Source organism: Lupinus angustifolius, unplaced genomic scaffold (assembly GCF_001865875.1).
Source record: "Lupinus angustifolius cultivar Tanjil unplaced genomic scaffold, LupAngTanjil_v1.0 Scaffold_622, whole genome shotgun sequence".
Taxonomy (NCBI): Eukaryota; Viridiplantae; Streptophyta; class Magnoliopsida; order Fabales; family Fabaceae; genus Lupinus; species Lupinus angustifolius.
In genome coordinates, this window is record NW_017727949.1 from 6,826 (window position 1) to 26,947 (window position 20,122).

The 20,122-nt window shown below is 34.3% G+C and overlaps 4 protein-coding genes across 7 annotated transcripts in view; 1 reads left to right on the plus strand and 3 right to left on the minus strand.

Moving 5' to 3' along the window:
* The window catches only part of LOC109341749 (endoribonuclease Dicer homolog 3a-like), a 10,866-nt gene extending 6,221 nt beyond the window's left edge, over positions 1-4,645 (plus strand). Inside the window, exons 15-20 of the mRNA XM_019579721.1 lie at positions 82-558; positions 681-953; positions 1,544-1,870; positions 2,679-2,889; positions 3,640-3,751; positions 4,170-4,645. Coding sequence (XP_019435266.1) covers positions 82-558; positions 681-953; positions 1,544-1,870; positions 2,679-2,889; positions 3,640-3,751; positions 4,170-4,401 — 1,632 coding nt within the window. The 3' untranslated portion in view covers positions 4,402-4,645. The remainder of the gene's footprint in view (positions 1-81; positions 559-680; positions 954-1,543; positions 1,871-2,678; positions 2,890-3,639; positions 3,752-4,169) is intronic.
* A 246-nt stretch (positions 4,646-4,891) lies between these two features.
* On the minus strand, positions 4,892-10,052 carry LOC109341748. 4 transcript variants are annotated; one of them, XM_019579718.1, is made up of 11 exons: positions 9,950-10,052; positions 9,067-9,242; positions 8,775-8,866; positions 8,415-8,517; positions 7,437-7,663; positions 7,158-7,289; positions 6,818-6,937; positions 6,034-6,162; positions 5,652-5,872; positions 5,311-5,464; positions 4,892-5,212 (listed from the first exon to the last, which is right to left on the minus strand). In XM_019579718.1, the coding sequence occupies exons 2-11, from the start codon at positions 9,173-9,175 to the stop codon at positions 4,994-4,996; spliced, it is 1,506 nt and encodes a 501-aa protein (XP_019435263.1). In that variant the 5' UTR covers positions 9,176-9,242; positions 9,950-10,052; the 3' UTR covers positions 4,892-4,993. The 4 variants fall into 4 exon arrangements, with proteins under 4 accessions (XP_019435263.1, XP_019435261.1, XP_019435262.1 ...); XM_019579716.1 differs by lacking the exon at positions 9,950-10,052 and having other exon boundaries at positions 9,067-9,615; XM_019579717.1 differs by lacking the exon at positions 9,950-10,052 and having other exon boundaries at positions 5,652-5,869; positions 9,067-9,613.
* A 699-nt stretch (positions 10,053-10,751) lies between these two features.
* Positions 10,752-15,161, minus strand: LOC109341750 (eukaryotic translation initiation factor 3 subunit B-like). The gene is made up of 11 exons (XM_019579722.1): positions 14,934-15,161; positions 14,597-14,834; positions 14,350-14,496; positions 13,400-13,528; positions 13,139-13,267; positions 12,948-13,031; positions 12,746-12,870; positions 12,443-12,641; positions 11,826-12,358; positions 11,525-11,633; positions 10,752-11,265 (listed from the first exon to the last, which is right to left on the minus strand). The coding sequence occupies exons 1-11, from the start codon at positions 15,053-15,055 to the stop codon at positions 10,921-10,923; spliced, it is 2,160 nt and encodes a 719-aa protein (XP_019435267.1). The 5' UTR covers positions 15,056-15,161; the 3' UTR covers positions 10,752-10,920.
* A 947-nt stretch (positions 15,162-16,108) lies between these two features.
* Positions 16,109-20,122, minus strand: part of LOC109341751 (3beta-hydroxysteroid-dehydrogenase/decarboxylase-like) — a 6,942-nt gene continuing 2,928 nt past the window's right edge. The window contains exons 6-11 of the mRNA XM_019579723.1: positions 19,599-19,797; positions 19,072-19,183; positions 18,225-18,399; positions 17,885-18,041; positions 16,906-16,972; positions 16,109-16,646 (exon numbers count right to left, since the gene is read on the minus strand). Coding sequence (XP_019435268.1) covers positions 16,501-16,646; positions 16,906-16,972; positions 17,885-18,041; positions 18,225-18,399; positions 19,072-19,183; positions 19,599-19,797 — 856 coding nt within the window. The 3' untranslated portion in view covers positions 16,109-16,500. The remainder of the gene's footprint in view (positions 16,647-16,905; positions 16,973-17,884; positions 18,042-18,224; positions 18,400-19,071; positions 19,184-19,598; positions 19,798-20,122) is intronic.

Genomic DNA, 20,122 nt, shown 5'->3' on the forward strand with positions numbered 1-20,122 from the left:
AATCCCCATTATGTGTTTTTTAGAAGTGATTAAATGTTGGATTGAGTTAATGCCGGCTTATTTTGCCATTTTGTTTAACAGGAGTATATCCGAGACTCTGCGTTTGAGCCACGCCGTTGGGTTGCTCCAGGACAGATATCTATACACCCTGTTTGTTGTGAATGTGGGCTGGAAACCCAAGAAGTGCCTTTAGATGGAAAGTTCCATACTGAAGATCCGAAAGTTGTGGTTGGGAAGTTATGTGACAAGGGTCACCGCTGGATGTGTTCAAAGACTATTGCTGATTGTGCTGAAGCTCTCATAGGAGCATACTATGTGGCTGGTGGATTAATTGCTGCACTTCACGTGATGAAGTGGCTTGGGATTGATGCTGAACTTGAACCTTCTTTGGTTGATAAAGCCATAACTGCTGCGTCTCTCCATGCATATGTGCCAAAAGTTAAAGAGATTGGAAGCCTTGAAATGAAAATTGGTTATGAATTTTCCATCAAGGGACTCTTACTGGAGGCAATGACACATGTATCCGGGAAAGAAGTTGGGATTGACTGCTGTTATGAGGTAACTGAAATTTCGCATATTCCTCTTATAAGTAACAACCAATCCTAGATTAATTTATTGAATATTTAACATGTGAAGTTTCCTTAACATAATACTCCTTCAACTTATTGAATGTTTTGCAGAGGCTTGAATTTCTCGGTGACTCAGTACTGGACCTTCTTATCACACGCCATCTTTATCAGAGCCACACAGATATTGATCCAGGAGAATTGACTGACTTGCGTTCCGCTTCTGTCAGTAACGAAAATTTTGCTCAAGTTGCTATAAGAAGAAACCTTCACCTGCACCTTTTGCATGGCTCAGAATTATTGCGGAGCCAGATTGCAGATTATGTAAAGGTCATTTCTGAATCAGAGGACAATACTAGATCATTCCAAGGCATTAGAGCTCCCAAGGTTAGTTCTTATGGTGATCATTATGTATAATTCTTTTGCATATAGAAATATGTATATCGTCGTTATTAGAATTTCCCTTACACTGTTTAGGAATCACTATAAGATTGAATTCATTTTATTTTGTTTAGAAACCAGTTCCTATGTTGAAACTCATTACGAAAAGTATACTTGGATTGATTTGCGAATCAATTTCCATGTTTGCAGCACCTTAAAGATGAATTGAATTTATTTTATTTAAATATAGTATCCTTAATTTTGTAAGGTATGTATTATTCTTACTTAGGATAGGACGATAGGTAAAAAAGTTATTGTAAATAAAGGAAAAATCATAAACAGATAACTAAAACTTAAATCAAATTTACTCAAATCCATCCAAATATGACTAATTTATCTTTGCACTCAACTTAAAAAGGATTTAAAATCAAATAAGTTCATATTTTATAAATTTCTAAATAAGGAGTTTCATTTATGGATAAAATCAATTCCCAAAATGTGGTTTTAACAGCATTTGGATTTTTTTGGTCAATGTTGTGCCATTGTTAGTTTTGCTACGAATGGTCTTTAGTGATAATTTTTTATATATGACACAGCCACTTGGAGATCTAGTCGAAAGTATTGCTGGGGCTATGCTAATTGATACCAAGCTCAATATTGATCAAGTGTGGAAAGTTTTCAACCCTTTGCTATCTCCAATTGTTACTCCTGATAAACTTGAACTGCCTCCGTGGCGTGAATTAAATGAATTATGTGACTCTCTTCGGTGTTTTGTGAAAGAAAGTTGTGTAAAGAAAGGAACCATGGTGCATGCCACGCTTAGTGTGCAGTTGCATAATACCTTGTTGGTTCGGGAGGGAAAGGGGCAAAATGCAAAAACTGCGAAAGGAGATGCTGCTCTTCATTTGTTGAAGGACCTTGAGGTTTGTTGTTCTCTTCTGAATCTCTTCTGCTTTGATTCTAAGGTTTTCTTTTAAGCTATGTGTATATATATTATTTGCTTTATCTATATAAGTTGTCATAATATTGTTCCATGAAGTATTTATTTAGAGTAATGTTAGTTCTCATCTCACACAAGTTTTGGAGCTGTTCTAGAGCTCTTTGCTTTTGAAGAAGAAACTAATAGGTGCTTCCGAGGAAGAAAAAAACAGTCGATCGTTCCTGATCATGTAACATGGGGTAGTTTTATAGTAGATAAGAATAAAACTAGCAACTATTCAGACACACTACGGAAATGTGCACTCCAGAAGATATAGAATGGATAAAGATAAGCTCACAAAATTGATCATGCCTAAAATTAAAACATCTAGTTCTAGTTGGACAAGAGAACAAAATAACTAAAATATTTCACCTGATTTTTCTTCCTGGTTAGTTTCTAATTCTTCCTCTTCCAATTGTTAAATTTTTTGTACTGCTCATCTTCTCTAACTGAGAAAAAAGGCCACAGGATAGAATTCCATACTCAATAACAAGGCAAGGATAAATGGCTAGTGCCTACATTGGGACTAAATACAGAAATGAACCATCACAATTATTCTCACTGAGTATGCTCTGCCCACCTTAACAGCACAGTTTCTATCGAGAGAAAAAGTGCCTCGAAAGGGCTTGAGTTTTATGTAGAAATTATTTTGTAGAGTTCATTAGTTTTTTTTATACTATTGCATGCGGCCTTCCTTGTTAGTTTTTATTTATTTTTCATTGACCACTTGGCTTATACTTGTGATGTTACAGAAGAGAGGAATTTCATATAGCAGTAGCATGTCAAAGAGAAAACGAGATGCTTCTGGTCTTACTGATGAAAACTCCTTGAAGCCAGTAGCACAGTTAGAATATAAAAGGCACAAAGTGGATGAAACTAACTTAACTGCAAATGCACGAACTGGTTTGCTGCCTCTCAAAGACACTTCCATGGAAGCCTCTAACCTCGGTGCTTCTGTTCCAGGTTTTGCACAATCACTTTTGTTCTGAGTTTGATAGCGAGCCTTGTCTTCCAATGACATAATGTTTACTTCTTGGAGAATTTTTCTTATCGTTTTTGTTTCTTCTTTAAATGCCTAGGTCACTCATTCTCCTCACCCCTTACCTTCTATGTCTCTTTCTTTCTCCATCAACTGATGCATTCATGGTCTCACATGTTCAGTGTTTTGAGACTTTGAGAAGAAAACGGCATTGGAGCATACATGCAATTGTTGTATGCCTCGTTTTAGCAATGCATATACTTCTGGCAGGTTTTAAAATTGTCACGAAGAACTGAAAATATCAGTTCCAGTTCAGTGAGTCATCTGAATTATTTCAGTGATTACTCTCCTGCTTTAACATCTAAAATCAATAATAAATATTGCTGGCAATGTGTTAGAAGTTTGTTTGAGGTGGTGTAGTCTCAATTTCTGAGCAAATTATGTTTATTTTCAGCTTGATGTGGTGAGAAAATAAAGTAGATATTCATCTGAAGTTAGTCAAGTTGGTTGAAATTCACTTCAGATATAACACATCACCATATTTGTTTTCATGGTCCAGTTTTATCTTTATTGGAATATTTATATATATAGTTCTCTCTACCCTTTCTTTTTTGCATTTTAAACCTTTTGCACTAGTCTTGGTTGATTCCTTGCCATTATTTATTCCGGGCCAAGGAGTTAATCTCAAAACTACCTGTGGATTAACTTCATTGTGGATTCTTCATGTTTTACAGTTATTGGCTCAATTAATATGAAGAAGGGAGGACCTCGAAGCGCACTATATGAACTGTGCAAGAGACTACAGTGGCCATTGCCTGAATTTGATTCAACAGAATATAAGGATAGGTAAATCCACCAACTTATTTGTACTTTCCGTCACTCATTTCTGATATTCTTTAAAGTCATTTCAGATTTTCTCCAAACAAATAAAGACAGGCGAATCATGTCCCTAATTTTTACACTTTCTTGGTTCAAGTACTACTAATATGCTATAATGCAATGCACCGATATTTTAATTTGTTTCTCGTATCCATATCCGTTATGTATCCGATACTTCATGGATACATATCTATCCAAATCATAGCTAATATGGACCAGGGGGAGAAAAGAAGAGATAAAGCATGGATAGTTGTGTCCGCGTGCATATCAACTATTTGGTTCGATATGAAATAATGATAGGCTTTAAATGATATTATTATTTTTATTATTGAAATACTGAATGTCGATTGAGGAAGGTGTAATCTGACAATATCGTCTGTAACAGATCTCTATTCCAAGGGTGTGAAGGGCTGGAAGGAAGCAAGGGACAAAACTGTTTTGTGTCGAAAATTAGCTTATGCATACCCAATGGTACTGCTCTAGAATGCGAAGGAGAGGCTAGACCCGATAAGAAGACCTCACATGACTCTGCTGCACTTCAAATGCTTTATGAGCTACATCGGCTGGGAAAACTTAAGATAACTGATTACCCTACCCTTTCTGTTTCTTCGAAGTAAAAATGATTAGCCTTTGTTTTTACTGGTTTGGATCGAGTACAAAGTGAGGAAGAGTTAGGAAGGGAACATGAATAACTAGCATCACGACTTTGTGGCCACAAAATACACTATGTTTTGTGCCATTGATCTGAACAATTGTCTCAGATCAATGGTACAATATCATAGGTTATATTTGTGGGTGCAAACTTGTGGCACTAGTATTAGTATTACAAAATAAGTGGCAAAAATGACTGAGACAAAAATGCAAAGAAGATTACTTTGGGGGTGTCTAAGAGGGTTAATTTATTATCAACATAAATCTGCATGTTCAATGTGACTTGACTTTCATGCAATAATATTGCATGTACTTCTTATTAGTAGCTGTTCTTAATGTAAACCATGTATACTTTCACTTGGACGCATTACTTTAAATGAAGGAGGCTGATTCTCTTAGCACTAAAATAAACATTTTCCTTTCCTCTACATAAGTGCAAAGGATCTTAGCCTTTAACTACCAGTGAGAAATTCCATCAAAATTAATATCATCATGTTACATACATAATCCTTGTAAAGTTACTGGTCATTTACCATTGCAACTTTCAGTTGAATTACCTTATGCCCTAAGTAATAGTTCATATACATTGGAGTTGTTGTCCCCACTTACACGTTTCAACATTTCAAAACTTATACGACTACCCAATAATTCAATCCTCTTGAAAATGGCTTTGCCACTCTCTGCTGTTTCCTTGCTAGAGTACACTGATCTAAGCCTATCTGCATGTCTTGAATCAGTGTGAATTGCAGCTTCTGTTTCTTCCTTTGACATGTTTTCCTATCATTAAGTATATCATCACATGCATTATTTGATTAGTGGTAGTGCAACATAATAAACCATAGATTAAAAGGGAAAGCCAATAGGGCATGGTGTACCTGATAAAATGCATGTATATAATCCAACACCTGAAGACATGTAAAACCATTATTGCTGAAAAATGTTCTTGATGAAGGACCCATCTCAGCAAATCGGTCGATCGGAAAGAGTACAGTTAAAAAATGGTTTTTGAATATTAACTCAGATTTCTCACTGCAAAAACAAAAATGAAAAGGATAAGCTGAGGTTGTGGTCTCTCCAAGTGACTAATTAGCACTTCAACATGGAATGATATGCATATTTTGTACAACATTTTGTGTACATAAATTTAATAGAATGAACTTGAAAAAAGATCAAGAATGTCAATAGTTTGTCATAACTACCAGAGAGAGTTAACAACCTTTCTGTCAGTGGACGAGTGGAGTTTGAAAATGAAGCTTCTGAGTCCTTGCCATCCTCTTTTGCATCAAAAAATGTTGAAGTAGGATTATGACTTGGATCTTCAACACTGGAAGAGTCTGTGTAAATGGAAGCACTTGAAGTTGGCTCAGATATTGACCAGCAAATGGAGTCCAGAAGATTGTTGGGCATTATCGGATGTATCGGAGTCTGACAAGTCTGCAAAGCCATGACCGAACCAAATAAACATTCAATCCATGGCTCCAATCTTTAGTATTGTTATGAAAATCAGGTATACCAAGAGTTTGTAGTTTTAGAGACCATAACAGGTACGTATTGAGGTCAAGCTCCACATAAAAGACAGAAGTTAATGAAAGAATTACCTGCATTCGACGACCACGCCGATTTCTGACACCAATTTTGGCAGAATTCACAATCTGTTGTCTTTCTTCGTAACTAACTTCACTTTCGCCGCCATGTAGATCGCCACAGACTTTTTGCTTTATTACTTCCTATATGACAATAATACACATATCACAATACAACAAAAGGGAGGAAAATCAAGGGCTTTAACATGTAAGTTTATAGAACAATTTCATAAGATGAAGGTATTGACTATTGACTATTGCTTAACAATACATGTGCTGCCTTTAGTACCATGATGTAAGAAAAAAGTACAATCACTATGTGCTAATTAAAGTTAAATCCAATAACACAAACTTATCCCTAATAACACATGAAGGTCCACATCTTAACTAATCTTACAGGTAAAGTAAGTTATCCATTGTGCTATACTTAAAAGAACATACAATAATAATTAGCTTTACAAATTAATTTGAGCAAAATGTGTGATGGTCTTAAATCATTTCAATCTCAGGATAGAAATAACGACGTATCGTGTCAATTATCCAATTCATTTTGGTCACTGTATCACTAGTAACTTTAATCATGGTATCGGCCTTCCAAATTTAACTGGTTAATTACTTTATTCGAGTTTGTTGTTGGAAATGAGAACATATACCGACCACACACTTGCTCACATCTGAGTATCGCATGAGATGGAACATGACTAGAGATATACGCAAACATTGGTTTTTCAAAATTGTACAAGGGAAGATAAGAGAATAATAAATTTCAAAATTGTCAAGGAATATATTGTGAAACTACCTTCCCCGAAAAGTCATTATTGTCTTCGAGCATCAAGCCAACTTGCCTTGCCAAATCAGCAGACAGATGAACAAGCCTTTGCACGGATTTCTCCTTAGCTGTTTTGAGAATCCACAGAGGCTGAGACATATCATATATCAAATGACTTCACTGTGACATGAATAATACCATAGAGACCTCCCAAGGGTATAGTAATACATTAATGTCTTCTAGAAGATATACGGGCGCAGTTAAAAAAAGTGAATTTGTGGTTCAAACAACGTGAACTTCAAAAAGTTGCATGACTCGAAAATATCATTTTCAATGTTCAGATACTAAAATACAATGTAGAAGCACTTACTGTAATGAGGTTACTAGAATATCCAAGATATCTTTGGATGGATGTCCCTTCAGTCACTACATGGCTAACATTGCAGCCAACAAACCATTGTTCCACCAAACTAGCACCTTCTCTTGAGGCACTCTCAACAACCTATCAAACGTGTAAACGATCTAAATGCGGACCTTAAATGAAACAGGAAAGTGATACCGACTATCCAATGAATAAACAGAATCGATAACGTAAGCTAGTATAATCACAAAATGTCCGGATATTTATTGTTAGAATACGTAGTTTTACCTTGTTTCGCAATTCACATGAAATGACTGGATCAACATAGATGGAACAACCAGACAAAGTTAAGTCCGAACTTCTGTTAGATTCTCTCCCAGAAAACCTTTGAAATTCTTCAACATTATTAGTATGCCTGGTTTCTTGGATTTTTGCAGTAAGAGAAGAATTTTCATCTAAGCGCATACTGTTATCCCCATAGCTTTTCACACTGTAATGTGATTCGCTCAACCTCACTGCAGCAAATAAAAGAAAATGCATTCAGGTCATAACAATTACTACTACAAACATGTATCATTTAAGTTCATAAAACCTTCTAGCTACAACAGTTGAGTTGTGCTATTTTAGTATTGATATGAGATCAGAGAGAACAAAGAATGAAACTTAAAACCACTCACTAATACTGAAAATTTATATGACTAAATACAGTAGTACACCAAACATGAAGGCACCTTTTTTATTATGCCTGTTATTTTGTTAACCAATACATGAAGTCATGAACATGATTTATGATAGAGCATTATGGCATCATTCCATCCATGTAACCGACCCCACCTAATGAGATTAAGGCTTGGTTGGTGTTGTATTTCGATCGAATGCAACAAGATGCAATTTTACCTTTGAAGATTTGCAACTTGACGTTTGCCAAATATGATGGATTGTTTGATTAAAAAATAGAATATAATAAAATGCTCAATGTATCAAATATCAATTTAAGCTAAACAATCTCTTCAAAATGAGACCAGTGTTCATACAGAAAAAATCAGAATGAACTCTACTAATTGAAATCACATCAGAATATATACATTTTTATAAATACAATCAGACTTATGCTTTGGTTAACATGTATGTTCAGCAAAACAGCTGCAATTCAACATGAGGTGAAAAGATGCAAAATATAAGAAGGGGCAACAACTTAGTACAAGCATAGAAAAAAATAACCAAAATCCAAAACACGTGGATCACAAAACAAATGAGCTCAATTACCATTTTTCTTGACACTATCCACAAACCAAACCAACGTGACGATGAAGAGACCATTTTTTGCTCCATGCTGTAGCGCATGGTCAAACTTGCGTCCACCAAAGCTGTACTTAGTGTTAAAGATCCCATGACAGAACTGAACCAGTAACTACAAAATGTACTATAGAATAACAATGCAAGAAACCATCATTACCATGATTCATGAGAGATCCACTCTAAGTATGAGATAAGAATTTAATTCTCTTCCACAACCAATAAAAATAGAAGATAAGAATTTCATGGATTTCCCACGTTGAGTATAAGACAGTATATGCTATCATTATTTAAGAAAATTCATATGATACTTAGAAAAGTAAAGGATATCTGAACCACCAAATGGGTACATTGTGGATTCAAATCGGGGCTATACCGACCACCTAATCTCTGTGTAGCCTCCATCACCTGATTCCTTGCTTCTGCCAAACAATAACATATAACTCTATAACTACTATCAATTCAATAGATAACCAAAATTACACCTTCTAAACCTCTTATATGAACATCTAAAGTTTAAACAAAATAAGAAGCATGCAAGTTGGTGATTATGAACAAGAAAAATGAAACAAAATCAAATGCACCAAAAATCAAAATTTGAATAAAAACATGAAGTCCAAACCTTTAGAGAGACCAGTGACACATATAACAAGACCAGCAAAAGGAGGACGTGATCTCATGTGCACTTGTTCTGAAGCCATAGAGGATGAAGAAGGAGAAAATGGCTCCATTGTTTTCAAGCCTCTGAATGAAGATGAAAAGAGACTTGAGCACCCTTTCCCACTCACAACTTCAACTCTACCATCACCACCCATCACAACAATGTCAGCAAAGAATTTTGTTTATTATTTATAATCAAAATTTCTACAACTTCTACCAATTATACACCAATTGAAATTCCACAAAGCATATAAAGATAACTTATTCAGATTGAGAAAGAAAAAAAGGCCACATTGAATAAATGAACAGATTAAGAAAAATAAACAACTGGTTCTGGGAAGAGCTGAACTTATAGAACAATAAAGTGGTCAAATAATATCAAAATTGAAACTTTTCTGACAAATGTGGGAAAAGAAGGAATTTGAGGTAAAGGGGTTCCAGAGTTTGAGATAATTTTTAAGACCAAAATAATGAAAAAATGTGATTTTTTTGTTTTGTTATTATGCAGTGAGAGCAGAGGAACAGAACAATAAGAAAAAATGGATTTTTTTCCTTCCATTCTATAATTTTTAGTTATGGTGCTTTTTTGTTTATGAATAAAAATATATGGTTTTATTAAAATTTGATTGATTGAATTGCAATTGGGTGTAAATAGAAGAAGAAAAAGCAGGGTGAAAGGAGTGAAGTGTGTAAGTAAATTGAAATGGAAGAGAAAAAGTAAGAGAGAAAGTAAGAATAAGGGAAAGTTTGGAACTTGGAGTATTCACTTTTCTTAAAATGAGAGCAAAAGTGTTTAGTACTCTGTACCATCATTCTCAGAGTTGACCCGACCCGACAATGCTCACCTGAATGACGGTGTCGCTCCGGCACATGGCGGTGGTCGGAGAATACTATTCCTTGTTGAGATGTGTACATAAAAGGAGAGTGATGCTTAATTTCAATTTCAGTTCTACTTCCTGTGTTCCATTTTATAACAAACCTTTTCAGATTTTTATTTTGTGCCACCATTTTAGTATTCTCTCACTCTTTCATAAACTTTTTTCTGGATGTATAGTTGTATATTCCAACAGAACAAAACAAGTATCCATTTTATGAATGAATTTTTTTTGTTTTTCCTGTGGATCCAGTGACCTTGTTAGTGCCACCATTTTTAAACTTCCATAAAAAAATTACTATTTGTTTATGTAATTTGAGGAGAAAAAACTAAAAGCAATAAGATAAGTTATTTGTACAATGTAAATTGTAAATATAAATTATTAGCATGAATAAAATGGAGAAAAAACTAGTTTACATCATTTAATTATTAAAACGAGTAACATAGTAATAAGCATATATTACAAACAAGATAAGGAGTAGAATTAAAATTAAGCATATATTACAATTTACAAACAAGATAGGGAGTAGAATTAAATTTATAAAATAAATAAGTGAAAAAAGTATACCAATTTATCTTAGAATAATCTCTTAGGTAAGAAAGAGCCTCATACACAATATGCACTTATGTACTTATTATTCTTTGAAATTCGTATCTCACAAGTCACAACCTATTTTTGTAAACTAACCAAATAGTTCAATCTGTACACAGATGTGTCTTTTTGTAAACAGAACCCGTGGAATACTTATGAAACTGGCTTTGCCCAAAGGGAATAGCAAAATTATCTTTCATGTTAAATTAGAAAAAAAAGATACTTCCACAAATAAATAAATAATAAAAAACCTACAAAACTGGGTTTTACAAAGATCATACTTGAAGCATGTTGTTTAACAAACACCTAGATAGATGTATTCAGAGTTTGATGAATTGCAGTTACAGGTTTCACTCTTGACCATATTCAAAGTGAATGACCTCTTCTGATACATTGATCACTTCCTCAACTTCTATGTCCTTCGCTTCATATTCCTCTTCTTCATCACTAGCCTCTCCATCCCTCAGGCTTTGCCTATATAACTTCTCTTCTTCGTGCAACCTCTTCCATTCATTGACCCACCTCTCCCACTCTTCTTTCAACAACCTACGCTTCTCGCGCTCCTGCTCGCTCAGCAGCAATGAAACGTCTTGATCTTCGGCCTCATATTTCTTACTGTACTTCTTCAAGTTCTTTGAAATCTCTTCCTCTTTCTCGGTACTCAAGAAAGATGGTGGCCTTGGACGCCATAAGAACTGTCGAAAGAAAATAAAAAGAACGAAATTACAGAGGGGACAGAACAATTATATTAGATCAAAGGTTCAAAACTTTAAGCTTTCAATGCCAAAACAACTTGTATATTCACAATAAGACCCATATCAACAACTCAATGATGTGTAAATTCTGCAATTGCAAAAATTGATACTAAAAACAGATTCAACAATGGAACACATTACAATGAAACATCTAATCTAGTCTACTCAAAGTATAAAGAGCAAAGGCCAATGTAATAACCTGAAAGAAGTGATCCTTCAGTATCCGATAGAGATGCTTGCCATTGAAAGACCATATATTGAAACCATTTTCCATTTCATGAACTGAAGTGACAGCTGTAGCAACATACCTGTAGAATAAAAAGGATAGCCAATATAAACAAAATGATAGCTCATAAACCTAGGTTAAGTATTTTTCTTAGCATAAAGTAACCAAAATAAGCCGTTAATAACAATAGTAAGTACAATTTGAGGCTGACTTCACAAGATTAACCCAAAAACCTCTGTGTTTATTAGCAATATCATTATGTATTCAGATATACCTTCCAGTTGGATCCCATTCAATATCAGTTGCCATAAAATGTTCCGTAGTAGCCATGGTTTCAAGTTCATCAACATTGTAAAATTCCAACTGCCCATTAAAGCCTTTCAACCCTGCCAGTACAATGAAGCGACCTACTGGTGACCAAAACAGAGCATTTGCCTGCTTGCCTTTCGAAGTAGTGAGCTTTGAAACCCGGCCAGTGTGCTGAGCAGTCCTCATTGAGTAAAAGCTAACATCAGGCTTGGGATTATCACCATGGATAACTGCGAACCTATGGCCTTTTGGCTCCCAAGCAAATGAGATGATCTTGTCATTCTTGTTCTCTAGCTCTAAAACTTCAATAGGTATGTCACGTTCTTTAATGTAGAAGAGCTCAAAGCCTGTATATGTGCTTTTCTTGGTTTTTGTAAACCGGTCTACATGAACAGCAAGGTAATCTCCATTGCTTTGCCAGTACATCTTGCAGTCACTGACACTGAAAAGATTTTTCTGCCTGAGTTCCTCTTTGCTGGGGATTTGAACCAGGCTTACCTAAATCATCACATACATCAAAGAACATAAAATAGAAATGATAGATAAAAAATCTATGGACATTAGAAGACAAGAAAAACATACCCTAGCAGGCTGGTTACCGCCTCCCATCTCAGGAACAAAGAGTGCAATAATAGGATCAGTTGGAGACCAACTGAAATCAATTATATTTTCGACCTTTAAAGACTTTTTGTCAACGAGAGAAAATGTGTCAGTTTCATATACAGAGAGTACATTTTTTCCCATTCTTGCAAAATACTTATCATCTCCTCCATTACTCCATCTGAAAATATAATAGCATGAATGCATTAGGCACATGAAGATGCGGAAATACTTGCACTAAATCTGGACATAAAAATATTCATGAAGAGTGAGAGAGTTTAGTACTTGAAAACAGGCCATGACACCCCAGTGACACCACCAGCACCTCCAATTGCAAAATCATCAGCACTTCCTTTAAAATCCCTCATCAATTTACCGGTCCTCACATCAAAAATATTTATCACAACTCTCTGAAAATGTAAAGCTGGTGTTAGAAAAGGTGCCTATAAAACTCATAATAAAATAATACATAGAAGAAATCGCTTACATTAGCATCTCGGGGATTGCTGGGTTCGTGGCTGCTATAAGTTACCAAATACTTCTCGCCAGGTGAAAAATCAATAAGTTTCACCTGCAATTTATATGAAATAGTTACATAAATACACTTAAAAATGAAAATCAAAACAAAGTCAAAGTGCATGTGTCAAATGATAATGCAAAATGACTTTTGAAGATAACCTGTGGATGAGCATAACGCATAAGACGGTTGAAGGTTGTAGCACCTCCCCAAACAGCTGCCCCCTGCCTATGAACTGTTGCCAAGTAAGTTCCCAGAGGCGACCATTGCACAAAGCTCTCAGTCCAAAACTGTAATTCATAAAATATATGAACACCCAGGGCCAGCAGTAATACAGGAACATTTAAATGGGTAGGGACTGATAATGAGAGGATGATAATAAATATAAAATAACACAGTATGTAAATATAATGTCCACTCACTGTACGCTTATACACAGGATCAGGTTTCAAGTGCCTTGCATCATTCCAGAGAACCTCAGTATCTGAACCAGCACGTATCACAAATTGATCTCGGGCTTTTGCATCAGTTAGCCAATGTTGAAGATTTTCCTGTAAGAGGTATATAGACCAAAGAGAATGTCAAATACTGACCAGTTACAATGTGCAAGAGTGAAAGCTACTAGTACTAAATCATAAAACACAAGCTTATACAAGCACATATTACTAAAATCAGAAGCTACCCAAGAAATAGTGCAATCATATTCACAATTAGAAAGGGTATAGTTCATGACTCATGAGAAACCTGAAAGTGCTTAAACCTACGGACTAAGGTGAAACCACACTCTGCCTCTTTAACTTTCAACCCCACGACATGCCCTGTGTATTTTGCTTTATTGCTTATTTTATTTCTTCTTCCTCTTTTCTTGGAGCTGTTTCTCACTTATGGATTATGATATTTATGACCCTTATGACATGAATTTGTGTAATTTAATATGCTATTTTTCTGTTTTGAGTCTTTTGACTTATGTTATGAATTAGCTTAATATTTTTCATTATTGCTCATGAATCTTACGATCACGATATGATTCGGCTCATGGTATGGAAAATAGGCCTTCCAATTCACAATTTGAATCCATATTTCATAACCGTGGATAAGAATACTAATATCTGAAAAGTTTGTCAATAATAAAAAATGTGAAGTGAAAATTAGTGAGTACAAAGAATTATAAACGCTCTTAATGAAAGAAACCGGAAAGTTTCATGAATACCTAGATGGCATAAATTCTGCAATTACAAAAAGGAGATCATGAAGATTTTTTACACTGGATTCAAAGAAAAGTTTCATTGCTCACTTTGCACATCATAATATTACAAATGGCAAAGAAAACAGATAATCAAAAAAAAATCCAACACAAATATAGAAATGTTACCCCTGGAGCATATGGCTTGGTTTCAGGAGGAGCCCACTTATCCGGAACTTTCATGAACCTGTCGAAGTCATCAAACATGTTCACCGAAAATATGTGTGCGCGATCCAATTTGTATCCATGAGTCCTCTCTTTAGCAAGCTCAGCTTCCTAGAATAACCAAACCAAAAAAACCTAAATCCAATATAAACTGAAAAATATAATAAAACAAATTTAACATTAAGAATTATAATTATAATAATAACAATACCTGAGTGGTATTATACTCAATGAAACAGTAACCCAAAGTTTTCTCATTATCAGGATCAACCGGCATCCATAGTCCATCGTCCTTAATAACACCAATCTGACTATAAATTTTTCGAACGACACTTTCAAGCTTCTCAAATTTTTCCTTAGGAACAACGGGAAGGTTATCCACAACTATAATGTTTCCAAATCCAGACTCAAACTCCAGATTCTCCTCATTCAGAATTTCTTCATCATCACTACACAGTTATAAAATCAAACACAGACACAAAAATTCATAACCTAGGGTTTTCATTTTAGTAAACAAAATTAAGAAAAAAATGAAATTAAATAAGTACCTATCGATGCCAACGTTATCGCCATGGGGAAGGTGAATGAAATCGAGATCGATGGTGGAAAGATCGATTCCAAGACGCGAAGCAGTGGCTTCAATATCTTTCATTAGCAGAACTTCTGCCATGATTACTCGCTATCAGTGTAAAAGCAAAAATGTGAAAAAGAAAATCGTTTATAGGGTTTTGCAGTTGAAGGAGGCTTCGTTTTACACAGATAATGTTTCACCAACTAGGTTTTCTCTTTTCAGTTTTCACCTTTCTGTGATTTAATAACGTTGATTTTTATTGATTCCTTAATATACATAACCTTTTTATGATAAGAGTAGATAGATATTAAATTCCATTTAAAACCTTATATTTTTCAATGTTTTTTATACTTTTTTATATTTGACCGTGAAATTTATATTTGTTAAGGTGGTTTAAATTTATAAATTCAAGTAAAAGTGATTACATAATTGAGTTTATAATTAATTTAATAATAGATTAATATTTTTTTGATAATTTATTATGATTAAGTCCGTTTATATTTAGACATATTGGTTAAAGATATATGAAATTAATTTATTTGATTTGAATTATATAACAAAAAAATTATATGTACCAAACTAACAAATAATATAGAAGAATTAGTTTTTAGAAAAAATAATCTATATCCATATTTCTAATAATCTAAAGTTCAGTTTCGTTAGTTTATTATTAATCGGTTGATAATTTATGAAAATATGTAGGCTATAGGTAGCCAGCAAAAACACTGATTATATACTTCTCCTGATGATAAAATATAGGATAAGAAAACTAACAAGCAAGATCACTATGATTCTATCCTACTTCTAATGAGTAATTCTGATATTCTTCATTGGTTTCTCTTGTGATCAGTAACCACTCTTTAAATACTTAATGAAACTCTAAAATTGATAAAGACATTATAATTGACACCATCTTATTAATTGAGGTTATTCTAGAACTGAAATGTTGAGCTATAACAATCAATCAATCATTTAATATACTAAATAATAAATATAACAACTACCCTATTCCCTTTCTGTTGGGCTTACTAACCATCAATTTCTGTTACTAGAAAGTGTATCAAAATTAGAAGAGAGTCTTCTATTACCACACAACTAGATAGAAGATCAAATTCAAACATCAGAAAATGCAATATTGTGAGAGTGCCTCAGATATAACAAATATTTCATGGCTGCTTTTTTATACAGTAGATGGTTTTAGGAGAACCGATATCCATAATTAATCATATCAGTGTACAAGAAGCCAACATAAATAGTTAGGCAAAGGAAATGAAAGGGGCGTGTAAGTGACATTCCTAGTTCAGGGATGCTGAATCATTTTTAGTACCAGTGGACTTGTTAATTTGAACCTAGCTATAGCTAACAACCAGTGATTCAGCGGCCACCCCTGGGCATTGTCGGAATTCCGAATTCCAAAACTTGATCAGTACAACTCTGTCAATGTGAAATTACATTTGGTGTACAATATTACACGAAACTCCGATAGGGAGTAAATGAAGATTCAACCGCCACCTTAACGAAGAAACTTTTTAGGCTACAAGCTGTCAATCAATCTTCTTTGAAAGAAGAAACTTCCTGGTGAAATCAGATTTCAACTTGTATCCAAAAGAATGTATTTTTATGAATATGTCATCGATGTCTTCTTCCTTCTTTTCATAAATGTAGAAGGCTACAAATGCAAAGGCAAGACCTGTAAGGGAAATATGAAAGAAACTAGTATTAGTATCATTAGAATCCAGGCACCCTAGATTCAAACAAAAACACATAATAGCAGGCAGTGGCTTGTCTTCTGACTAGCCACTGCATTAAATGACCAAGTCAAAAGTGATCCAATGATGTAACCATGTAGCTTGTCATCATAACAAATGTGGAGTAATATTAAGAATTTTCTGTGCAGACAAATCTTGTAGGCACATGCATGTGCAAAATGTGAGAGACAGAGAGCAAACCTATAGTATATAGGTTTTGAAGTGAAAAGCCTCCAAGAAAGTTAAGGATGACTAGAGAGAAAACAACCTACAAATCAAGAAGCCAAAAATGTGTAAGAACAGCCAAGAAGAAACTTTGTACTCTATATCAAAACTATAGGGTTTAGGTATAGAAGGAGAAAAAAGAATGCTCAAATGGTAAATATTATTAATAGTACTGTGAATAATGATTTGATACCAAATCTTAGTCCCACAAGGTGGGGTCAGATACATGGATCAAACAACGTCATAATGCTCTATCATAATTCATGTTTATTGACAAAACATTGATCTATAAATCTAGCCTAATCGATTTGCTTATGGTTTTTCTTGACCTCCCGCTATCTCTAAAAATTATATTAACCTCTGTTTGATCTACTCTCCCTAATCATTCATTAATAGTCCTATAATGTCTATTGTATCTGTTCATCCAACGCAACACTCTCATCTCTACAATATTCAGTTTATTCTTTTGCTAATATTTTACCGACCAACATTCAGTATCATATAACATTGTGGGGCTTATAGTTGTGTCATGTGTGGTAGAATTTTCCCTTAAGCTTGAGTGATACTTTTGTATCACATAGGACACTTGAAACACTCCACCTTAAGAAAAAAATTATAAAGGATGAGATAGAGTAATTTCAATCCTAAGAGATCCTGTAAGATATCATAATCATGATAATATGAGATATTCTCTTGATATCAAAATATTCTTTAGATGTTCTCTATAACATAATTTAAGAAATTATGAGATGCTTTCATATATTCTAACACTCTGCAAATTGTAAAGGTCTGGATATGTAAGCTTGCCTATTAACAATATTTCACATAAATAAAATTTTAAAATGGCTGTTCTGAAATTATGAACTTCACAATCTTTCAACAATTCTATAGAATTTTACAACTGTGATGAAAATCACTGTCCATAGGCAAACATGCGATCCAGTGTAGATAGTACCTTGGAGAACAGCTCCAAGTTATTTCCTTGTGCAAGGGATTTTAAAACATCCACAGACAAATTCCAAGATGAGGCCACTGACAGAGCAATTTGATGGGACATATCTTCTGATAAACGAAACCATGATGTGGGCGTTTTCTCAATAGTATACCCCAATCTGCACAAGCATAAAGTACTAGAGATAATTATCATTCATTTTCAAAATAAAAACTGCAATGCTTCTAACAAATAACACCCTTACATTTGTTTATAGGGATAATAACCATACATTATTGGGCATGTTAATGGCAACATTCAATGTTAATTGACAAATGGAAATGTTCAACAGTAGTGTACTTACATCTTTGCAGGTAGAATGCCATGAATGAATAAAAAGATCGATATGAATAATAGAAGCTTTGAAATAGCAGTAACGAAGGTGTTCCCAGATGCAATGAAGTTGAAGTATATTGCAGCCAAGACCAACAATGTGGTGAAAGTTTGCTTTCTATCCTTCCAAAGCAATGTGTCAGCAACTGCAAATGAAAAAATAAATTAAAATGTATGGATACATAAATGTAAACTGCAAAACTACTCCCAGCATGTAACAAAAAACTACTCCCAGCATGAACTCTGTGCTATTGCATTGGCATAGTAAGTAGAAGAGATCTGATAATGTTGTCATCTGAGCAAATAGATGATAACAATTTAAAAAATCAAGCCACTGGATTGAATTAGATTATGAACTCTAAAATTTGAACTTCAGAAGGCAATTTTTGTTTCAGGCCTCATAGAGCTTTCACATCAACCAAAACATGCTTCATTAGAAATTTAAAAACAATATTACATATCAAGATCAAAAAATACAGAACCGGTAATATCTGATAAAGACCTGCTATTGTGAGCCTAAACTACAAATTCCTGCATTACTTATCACAATCGAACAAAATTAATACTCCTGGGAAATAAATGAACATTTTACATGTCTATAAATATGTTTTTGTTCATAATCTAGCCTGATTTATAACACAATCAAAGTCCCTCCATCAAATGGTATAGTCGTGCAAGAGTAGCAGCCATGTGCCTATTTTTAGATGTGTAATAATAGTTTAAGTTCCTTTATAACAAAGGCAAGCCAACATTAAACAAACAACAATTCTAGATTTCCCAAACAAAGAAGATAATTGAGTATAATCGATTATTTGTACCTCTTCCACTTCCAAGGTATATGGAAGCTTTGGAGGGTCCTTCTCTTTTGGTTTTAGGTTGATTTTCAGCCCTCAGGTGTGGGTATGATTCAATCGTCCTCTGAAGACCCTCCTGCAAGAAAAATTACAATCGCATTATTATAAGTAACCATGCAAGAACTAGGACAAGCATATAAACCCACTGCAATAGATGTAAGAACCTTTATGCACTAAAACATCCATCTAGGTTAGAAGTCACATCTTATACTCCATTTTAGAATATATCAGATAATCTTAACTCCAAACTATCCATAATTCTATGAGTTCTAAATCAGACAACTTTCGTAATTTTTCCTTCTTTCATAGTATGAACAACATAAGGAATGTAGATCACTTGGTAGATTCAGTAAATTTGCAACTTCACTGAAGTTCCCTAGACACTTCAACGATAATGAACACTTGAGCAATGCAATGCAGTATATAACCATGAATCTCCGTGTAGAAATAGAGTATGTAATATCTTATTAGTTTTCCGAAACATACAGAACCTGTAGTGTTACGATGGGTGCATAGCCAAGGCGATCCTTTGCTTTTGAGCAATCAAACGATCTACTGCAAGACAGGAGTCTTACTCTTGAGGGTGTCAACTGTGGCACCTTCATTCCATATGGGCCTAGCAGCTTATATATCAACTCCACCAAATGTGCAATTGGCAGGACAACAAAAGCAGGAATCTTTATTTTAGGCCTGCAGACAACATAAACTCAGATAACAAAGTAAAGGCATTGATAACACAACAACTATGTTTATATACACACACATGTATATATAGGATAAAACCATAACGATATTCATTTTTTGATAGGATTAGGTCAAAGCCGAAGCCTAATATTGAAAATATATATAGAAAGGGAAATAGAAAGTAGTTAAAAGCTTCCAAAAATACCCCTAGTGGTTAGTTCTTAGTTATAGCCTATTAAGAAGGAGCTAGCTTTAGAGAAGTTTAGTTAGTTTTTGGGAAATTACATTGGTGTAAGGGAATTGATTCAGGGAATCAATTAGGGTTCTTTCT